Genomic DNA, 9991 nt, shown 5'->3' on the forward strand with positions numbered 1-9991 from the left:
AAAAAAAAAAAAAAAAAAAAAAGATTACTTCTCTAATTGAATTATCAAGAAGAATAAATGGTGGTGTATTTGAAAGTGTTTCTCATCTCTACCGTGCTTTAAAAAATATTTTTTTCTCTTTCTGGAGCCGATGCTCCTGTAACTAATCTGTGTAGTGCTTCATGATCATAAGTTGGTGCAGTACACGGTATGTGTGCACACGTGTGTGCATTCAGCAAAGACCAAATGCACTTCATTTTATTGGATTCATCTGGAACCCCACAGTAAATACACACTGGGACAGAAATTTCATGACATTCCTGAGCCACCTTTTTCCCCTCTTCACCTCTTCTAATAGGGGAGGTAAGAGCAAATATCATACCTTGTAGTTAATTTGTATATGTGAGACTCAAGGAAATACAGGATGCTGGCTCGAAAGCCAAGTGCGTTATGTTTCCATATCAAACAGATGTGTGTTTATCTGATTCTGAACCTTGCCCTGCACAGTCTTTGAGAACTCTGAATGGGGTTCAGAGTTCTTTCTTTTGACTGAGACTAAATCTTAGTAGAGGAGCAGGATTAGGGCTACAGCTGAGTTATTACAATAGCCAGAGTAGGCAACAACTTCAAAGTGATAAAAACAGATGATAGAGCCATGTGGCAGTGCGGTAGAATGAACTGGACACTGGATAGGGGGTTAGCAGACCCTTGCTAGTCAGCCCTGGCTTGGTCTTTAGGCCTAACTGGACTGCAGCTCCAGCTGTGTTTCCCTGAGCAAGTTACTTTCCCTCTCTGGCTTCAGAAATCATATCTGTAAAATGATCCAGGTGGTATCTTTATTTCCTTCTAGTTCTGATGGTGAAGGAAGGGATTTGAAGAGTCTATAATTCTTTTTTTTTTGAGATGGAGTCTCGTTCTGTTGCCAGTCTAGAGTGCAGTGACACAATCTCGGTTTTGCAACCTCCACCTCCCTGGTTTAAATGATTCTCCTGCCTCAGCCTCCCAAGTAGCAGGGACTACAGGTGTGCCACCGCACCCAGCTAATTTTTGTATTTTTAGTAAAGATGAGTTTTCACTATGTTGGCCAGCATGGTCTCGATCTCTTGACCTTGTGCTCTGCTCACCTTGGCCTCCCAAAGTCCTGGGATTACAGGCATGAGCCACTGTGCCTGGCCAAAGAGTCTATAGCAGAGAGGACTGTGTAGAAGTATGGAGTCAGACCAACTTAGACTGAAATCTCAGCTCCACTATTTACCAGCAGCGTGACTTTATGCAAATTTGTTAATGTCTGTAAGCCTCAGTCTTTTCATCTATAAAATGGGTCTAGTAACATAGTAAGCATACTTATACGCTTATAAGTCTACTCTCCCACCCTCTATACATTATAAACTTCTTAGATTCCATCTGGTCTATTTCTCTTCTTTTTTGGAGGAATAATCTAGGACTACAAAGATGAGTGAAGTAATGTAACACTAGGTCATGCAGCTAGCTAGAGGCAAGTATGTGTCCCGAAGTCAGGCTCCTGATTGGTTCCAGCCTTGTGCTTATTTGCTGGATGTCTTTTTTATCATCCGCACTGAGGACAGCAAAGTCCTTCCCTGATAAGCAGCCCAGGAATATGTCAAAAACAACAACAAAACAGTGTGATGATGAACTGCATGTTTACACCGGACACTTCCAAGAACAGCCACTGGGCTTGGAAACAGAGTTTGATGCTTAGCATTTCTTCCCCCTCCCACACCCTCTCCTTCTGCCATTTCACTTATTTAGGGGCAGAACAGCCTTCTGTGGGGGCAGATCAGAAGTTCTGCATGGTACTTTCCCCTAGTCAAAAAACCAGAGAGGGTAGCTCTGTCTTCTCTTCTACCAGGTAGGCCACCGAGAGCAGCAGCAGATGTGGGCTCAGAGAGGATCAGGTTTACAAAAGAGAACACTCATCGCTGCAGCTGCCCACTGGCGAGGATGCTACAGGTGTCTCAGGAGGGCTCTGCAGCAGTGCTTCAGTTAAAATGATTCAAGTCCTGGGCACGATGAAGCATTAGTGAGGGTGGGTCTGCCATGAAGGCACAGCCTCCTCCCAACATTTTTAGAACTGAATTCAGGGATTTATATTCCAGAGGGAGAAGAAAACTTTTATGGGCTTAAAATGATGGGGTTTTTCATGCATCTATCAGCACTAGCAATGCTGTGTCCTACGAACTGAAGCCAAAGCGTTAAATAACATGACTGATAAGATGGTTGCATTTTCAGAGTAGGCACATGCAGGAAAAATAAGGATGGCTTTTTAGAAGGCTTCTTTTTAGTGGTAGCAACCCCACATGGTTCCAGCCTCCTAGGAGTCATTTGTCTCCTCTCTTCAGCCCTCCTTTGTGTGGAGGTTTGATGATCTCAGGGCGATAATCCCAGTTTGCATGTGCAAAGGCACACCTAGGCTGCTGTATCATAGGTTTGATTAGAGTCCAGGGGCTGGATGAGGTCATCTCCCCAAGTACTTTCCAGAGGCATCTGAGGAGGCAGAATCCTTGGACTCTTAAGGAACAGCCAACAGCCATGGAGATGGGAGACTCCCCCAAGCAAAAATGCAGCCAGTATCTCTTGGGGTACTTTCAGCCCTGTTCACTTGAGATGAGCTACCTGTCTGCCCCATTCCACCACTTAGAATATATTTTTAGAATGTTTTCATGAGGAATACATTTGCCAATCCTTTATAGATCAGTTACAAAACAGAAACTCTTCCTCACTGCTAGGGAAAAGTGCAAAAGTGGGGAGAAAAAAAAAAAAATCTTGCCTGTAATTGAAGGCAGGTTGGGAGATGTTCACGCTTTGAAACGCTCCTTCTTGTGAAATGTTTATGAAACACTTTCCACAAACGAGTTATGCAACTGGGACAACAGCTTTGATCATTTTCATCACCAGTGATATATTCATTAGTGTTGGGCTGTTTCCCCCAGAGCGGGCCATGTGAAAATGTCACGGGGAAGGGGTTAAACATGAATATCCCAGCCCCACCATGCCACATCCCATGAACCCAAAACAGATGGTCAGTAAGGAGGTGCCAGTGTACATCTGGGCCAGAACGCCACTTTTTCCATCACTATTCTCTCTCCTACCCTTGGGATATGTGTGATGTTTTTTGGTAGATAGAGCACCAGAGGAGGGTCAGGAGACCACTCTCTTATTGGAGCTTTGCCAGTGTATGGCTGTATGAGTTTGTACCCATCTCTGAAGCTCTCTGAGCTTCTCTGAGATGGAAGTGTGAACACTCGTCCTCACACGTTCTGGCTATGAGGCTAAAGCCAAGGAGGGATGTATAAAGGGCTTCTACCTCCTCCAAAGGGGCTCTCTCTCCTTCCAGAATGAGGCTGCTGTTTTCTAAAGTAAGTGATGTCAGGGAGTTCACTGGCAACAGAAAAGATAATCATCCCTGATACCTTTTTACCTTCCTGGTCACTGCCCAAGACTCAGTGTAATACCTTTGCACAGCACAGTGGGTGGAGAGGATCCTAAACTAACAAAGCTTGTCGCCTGTCCAATAAGTGGACAGGCTGCTCAGCAGCTGTGGCAGGGTAGAGCACTCTGTGGTTGCCCACATCTCCAGGGATGCATCCGTCCCGAGTAACGTCTGGAGAAACACTCCACTTGCATGAGAAGAACCACCAAAGAGACCCTGGAGATGATCTTGACTCCAGGCAGGCTGTAGGTTTGGTTGGGTTTTCACAAGCATGGGGGAAATTGGGTTTTCATCCAATTTGCCTCCGGTTCTCACATTAGAAGTCAATGGGATCCAAAAGTAGTCTCTCTATCTCATCTTCCAGATCCACAGCCAACACCCAGTCACCTGGAAACTTTCCAACCTTTTCCCCTTAACAGCTGTAAAAAGAGATTTTTGTAAACCCTCAAGGACTTTATTTCTTAATTTCTTCATTTCTGACCCCCTGAGAGTATCAAACATGTCTGTTGGAGGCTGTGGGCATTGTCAGTGTATCCTTCTTCCTTCCTGTTGAGCTCAGCTGATGGAGACCACGGACTAATGCTTAGATGTAAGAACCTGTCATCAAGAAAGAAGTCTCCTTTATTGTCTTTCTATTTGCTTTGTTTAGGATTGTCTCCTTTGGGGTTACCTATCAGTACTTCACAGCCAGAGAGTAATGAATTATGAAAAATAAAAGATTCCATATCCAGAGTAACTATAAAGAAGATAAAAATAAATAAATAGACATTGTAAAAGAGTAAAAGGTCGGGCAAACAAATCAGAAAAATAATGCAGAGCGTTGTCAGAAAGCCCCAGACTAACACCCAAAGGGTTTTTCTGCTATCAGGCACTTGGTTTTTACAACTGGGAGGTCGGGAGTGCCCCCCAAAGAGTTTGAAGGGTAATTGATCCAGGAAGCAGATGAAAGGGTGAGTTTTCTTTTATGATGGCACTGGTTTCTGAAATTAAGTGTTCCAGGAAGACCTGGCACAGATTCTAACAGATAGCACCCAGGTTGGAGGCAAAGCACATGTTTTCAAGCTCTGTCATAGCTGCCTCTCCTTATCTCTCCCTTGTGCATAATGAGTCTACAGAGGAACCCTGCCTCTTGCCTCTGAGATGGAGCTGGGCCAAGCTGCCAGAGGCTGTTCCACCAGCATGATTTTACCTCCATTGCTCCACGTTCTCTCTCTGTCCCCCTTCCTCCATCCTGCCTCCCCAGGACCCTTTGGGATGGCGGATGCCCAGGGGCAGGAGGCGGTTATGAAGGGAAGAGGTGGGGACCACAAAGGCTTGGCTTAAGTAAAATCTCCTTTCAGAGCAAACCTTAAAGTTGTAGTGGTGGTGGTGATTTTGAAATAAGTAGTTTATCATCCATTTCTAGTTTTTAAAAACTTGCTAACAGATGTTTTCCTGGAATCTAAGGATGTGAAAACTCTAATTTTGGGGAGCAGAACAAGGACACCAGACTTTCTTAGATGTGCCAAGTGTGGATGGCACAGCTGAAGGGGCATAGGGCAAAGAAGTGGGGCTCTTAGAGACAACTCCCAGGCAGCCATGGTTTTTGAGTTTTCTGAATGTCTAGCTCTCTGCCCCGCAGTGCTATTTCCCATCTCTCTCCCTTCCTTCTCTTTGTTTCCAAGATTCCATAATAGTCTCCTTAAGTGAAAGGAATGATTTCCAAAGACTGTCCCTGGAAGAGCCATCTTCTTACCAATTTCTGTGCAACCAGGGCTTCTTGGTGTCATTTGGACCTGCTTTCTGTAAGAACACAGCAGCAATCTGACTGGCCAGATCTCCCAAATGCACTAGGAAATTGGAATCTGTAATATCATTTTTCAACAGTTAGGGAGAAAAATCATGTAGTATCATACAATAGACAGGGAAACTGAGTCCCGTAGAGGCTGAATGGTTGCTCAAGATTACATAGTAAATTAGAGTCAGAGTTAGGGCTAGAAACAAGGCCAGCATTCAATGCATCTGTTTAATATTTTCCTCCCTGTACCTCATTGGAGGCTGCAGAGAGATGGGTTTTGTTTATGTCTTTTGTTCAATTAATGTTCACTGACTTTCCATTATGTGCAAGGCACATATTTAGGAATTAGCTCTCTCCCCAGTCTCTAATGTTAGTAGGATCTTCCTAGTTGTCCAACCAAAGAGAATTCTTTTTCATTTTATTTAATCTTTAAGTTCAGAGGTACATGTGCAGGTTTGTTCTATAGGTAAACCTGTATCATGGGAGTTTGTCGTACAGATTATTTTATCGCCCACATATTAAGCCTAGTACCCATTAGTTATTGTTCCTGATCCTCTCCCTCCTCTCACCTTCCACCCTCCAATAGGCCCCAGTGGGTGTGGATGTCCTCTATGTGTCCATGCGTTCTCATCATTTAGCTCACACTTGTAAGTGGGAACATGTGGTACCCTGCATTCGTTTGCTAAGGATAATGGCCTCCAGCTTCATACAGGTTCCTGCAAAGGACATGATCTCATTCCTCTTTATAGCTGCATAATACTCCGTAGTGTATATCTACCACATCTTCTTTATCCTGTTTATCACTGATGGGCATTTTGGTTGATTTCACGTCTTTGCTACTGTGACTAGTGTCGTGGTGAACATAACATAAGCGTGTGTCTTTATAATAGAACTGTTTATAAGGAATCCTTTCTTTAGTGACCCAAAGTACCAATTTTTCCCACAAGGAGTAAGCACAAGTTCAGCTGTTAGTCTGAACTTCTGGCTTAGGTTAAACTAACACAAACAGAAGATACTCTAGGGTGTTAGTGATATTCACAATGGAGACCAAGAAAATGGTTTAAGCCAGCATCTCTGTGGCTGAAAGTTTCTATCTGGATAGGGAACAACAGATGTCTGCATCGGAGGGTCTCCCCAGTGTCTTTTAAGAGATATGGTCTAGATCTTGTGCCCTGCCCCCTGCTCCCTCCCTCCGCCCCCCGCCATCACATTATATGAATTTAAAGTCACCTTAACCCCCCCCACCCAAGGGACTTCCTAAAACGCTGCAAGAGGGTAGTTTTCCTGAGAAGGGAGGAGGGGTGGACTCAAGCAGCCCTTCCTGCCCTGCCTGGGATACCTGGGAAGCCCACGAGTGGGTGGTTAGTGCTATCATTGCAGGGTGGTAGAGACTAGAGAGAGTTTGGAAACCACCACATGCCCCTCAGGCTGTAACTGCAGACTTGGCTGTGAGGAAGACATGCCTTCACCTGCAGGGAGACAGGCAAAGACTGTCACCAAAGCCACACAGGCGAAGAGGGCCAGCTGCAGAGGCAGACACAGAGGATGGAGAGGTGTGGAGGCAGACAGGATGGAGAGGGAGACTCCTCCAGATCCGTGGTGCCCAGACTTTGGGGTTTCATAGATGAAATTCCATGTAGGAAAATAAAACATCGAATTTGGGGGAGATCAGCAGAGCGTTGCCGGTTTTTTACTCTGTGGGGTAGAAAGTTTGAAATATACCATTTAGGATCACTATCCTGTCCTAAAATAAATTTTAACATTCTTCCTCCTAAGAAAAAAAAATATCATCTCAGAATTTCTAAGAATTTAATCTTTTTTTTTTTTTTTTTTTTAAGAGACACCGTCTCACTATGTCACCCAGGCTGGAGTTCAGTGGTGTGATCATAGCTCATTGCGGCCTCAAATTCCTGGGCTTGAATGATCCTCTCATCTCAGCCTCCCTAGTAGGTGGGGCCATCAGCATGTAACACCATGCCTGGCTAATTTTTTTTTTTTTTTTTAGTTTAGGGAGGAAGTCTTGCTATGTTGCCCAGGCTGGCCTCAAACTCCTGCATTGAGCCTTATTTTTTTGAAAGTCACCACACTATCATTGCCTTTATCATTTCAATGCCACTCACAGAGGCCTCTACCCAGCTGCCCTGGCAGGAAGGGCATACACAGGCAGGAAAATTAAGCTGCAGCCCAGTAGGCCCTGGGCTAGCTCTCTCTTCTCCAGGCTTGTCACTGCTTTCCTGCCTGGATCTTCCTGCCCTGTCCATCAGAGATCGCCTGATGGGGTCCAGCACTGACTCTCCTCTTGCTTCCACTTGCAGATTAAAACTGAAGATCTCAGTGACTCTCTGCAGCAGACCCTCTCCCATCGGCCATGCCACCTGAGTCAAGGACCTGCCATGATGTCTGGAAACCAAATGTCTGGGGTAAATACCAGGACCTGCCAGGGAACCCTGATATTCACAGTGGGCCAGTAGGTTTAATTCAATCTCTCTGTGAGATGCTGGACTTCCATGCTTGGTACTCTGTGAATCCATAAAATTCTAAAGAACCCCTTGTAGGCAATGTGAGAAAGACATTTGGAGGCTGTGAGTGGGGTTCTAAAACAGGACTCTCACAGGTGAAGACTGCCTAGGGATGTGAAGAGGGAGGCCTCTACCTCTCAGGGACAAAGGAGCCAGGCTTGCCAAAGCCAAGGACCTAACGGCTGTGCTGCTGGTGTCTGCCAGCCACATTCAGGGGAATCCTAGGTTGACAGCTGCTGCTACGGTTAGACAATGTTTCCATCCCCAGTGGGTCCATTCCGCCTCCCCTAAGGTTTTATGTCAGAGCCAAACTAGAATGGAGTGCTGGTGTGGGAAGAAAGAGGCTTCTGAGGCTGTCCCGGAGGGCTTTCATGTGATGAGACCTCTTCTCAGCAGGGATCACCTGGGGGAGAAAGAGCCACCCCTTGTGGAAATACATAAGAATACACCCCCAGAAATACATACGAATGTGCGTCTGTCCCTTCACCTTCCATTCAGCAAGGTCTTTTCTGTGTGTGCAAACCTAAGCTCAACCTCATGGGGTGGGGCGCAGAACTCTGGGGTCTGGATCACAGAGAACTCCCTGATCCCACAAGCATTGGAATTGTTAATCCTATGCCCTGGTCTGATAGGAGAAACCTGGGAGAAATGGACTTTCTGTTGAACTAAATTGGTTTTATTAAGAATGAATAGCTTGCCCCACCCAACTCCCATCCCAACATCTCCAGGAAAGATTCAGACCCAGGAAACAGCGGAGGCGTGGCTTTTAGCGTAATCAGGTGGCATGAGATTAAAAAAGAATTGAACAGCAGGGACTGCATGTTATCTCCAGGATAAACTTTGAGAGATGGATAATACCCAGAACTCTGCCTTCAGGGTATTTTACAGTCTAGTTGGGAGACAGGACTGACACATACAAAAATTAACTCAGGAGGCAAGAGTTAAGTAACAATCTGTCATACAGACTCCTAGGCCGAGTGCAGAAGCTGTAACAATACCAGCATTAATGGAGTAGCTACTATTTGCTAGACACTGGAGTACAAGGTCAGACTGCAAACTCTCCGGGGCTGGAGACCCCTAGGACAGATGCATGGCAGGCAGATGGGGCTGATATCCCCAGCTTGTAAATTCTGTGATGTGTGTGTATCTCTCCATGTGTAGGACATGGCTTCCCTCCATCCGCTCCAGCAGCTTGTGCTGGTTCCCAGCCACTTACAGTCTGTATCCCAGTTCCTGATATCTCAGACCCAGCCTGGGCAGCAAGGTAAGAACCCTGGGGGTTTCCACATAGACCAAGTCCAGACAAGTGCTGCTGCTGCTGCTGCTTTTTGCTGGGTGAGAGGGGGCCTAAGCGCAGGGCATGCATCCGTCACTTACCCCTCTGGTATTAAGACCTACTTATCCACCCCACGGTCTGAGGAAGGAACCCTGGCAGTGCTCCTGCAGACTGAGTCTCCTTTTCTGCTTGCCTTTCCCAGCCTCCAGTGGGGTGGTCTGGCCCACCTCCTCAATTGCATGGAGAGTTGAGATGGAAGTTGCAGGCGCGGAGGACGGTGTGCTGTGTAAGGGAGGGGAAGCACCTGGGACATGCAGTGCAGACAAGTCCCAATTCCTTGGAAATCTCTCCTGGACTCCCTGCCTGGAAGCCTGGCTGTGATTCTATTTGGATAGAGCAGCAGTGCCACCCACAGGTTGTAGAAAGCATGTTCAGGTTTTCTTTGGCAGGGAAGTTACTCCCAGAGAACTTCTGCCTGGCCAAGAACAAATAGATTGAACCATGAATAAACAGCTAGCATTTCTTGAGCATGATGTGCCAAGAGCTCTGCTGAGTAATTTTTCTGACATTCCTCAAAATAACCTTGTGCAGTAGGTAGTCCTATTATGCCTCTGGTGACTTACTGGGAAGTTTCAGAACTGTTTGAGACCCATACTCTTGGCCATCACACAGGTGGGACAGTGCTTCCCATCCTACTTTCATCTCCACCAACTAGGGTCAAAAGTGATGGAGGAGGCCGGGTGCAGTGCCTCACACCGGTAATTCCAGCACTTTGGGAGGCCAAGGCGGGCAGATCACTTGAGGCCAGAGGTTCGAGACCAGCCTGGCCAACTTGTTGAAATTCCATCTCCACTAAAAATACCAAAATTAGTCAGGTATGGTGGTACATGGGAGGCTGAGGCAAGAGGATCATTTGAACCTGGGGGGCGGAAGTTGCAGTGAGTCAAGATCAGGCCACTGCCCTCCAGCCTGGGTGACACAGCCAGATT

General features: G+C 46.2%; 1 protein-coding gene across 1 annotated transcript in view; it reads left to right on the forward strand.

Moving 5' to 3' along the window:
• The window catches only part of POU2F3 (POU class 2 homeobox 3), an 82465-nt gene that overhangs the window by 54303 nt on the left and 18171 nt on the right, over window positions 1-9991 (forward strand). Inside the window, exons 4-5 of the mRNA XM_037736749.1 lie at window positions 7523-7627; window positions 8888-8990. Of these exons, the coding sequence (XP_037592677.1) occupies window positions 7523-7627; window positions 8888-8990 (208 nt within the window). The remainder of the gene's footprint in view (window positions 1-7522; window positions 7628-8887; window positions 8991-9991) is intronic.

Source organism: Cebus imitator, unplaced genomic scaffold (genome assembly GCF_001604975.1).
Source record: "Cebus imitator isolate Cc_AM_T3 unplaced genomic scaffold, Cebus_imitator-1.0 Scaffold28, whole genome shotgun sequence".
Taxonomy (NCBI): domain Eukaryota; kingdom Metazoa; phylum Chordata; class Mammalia; order Primates; family Cebidae; genus Cebus; species Cebus imitator.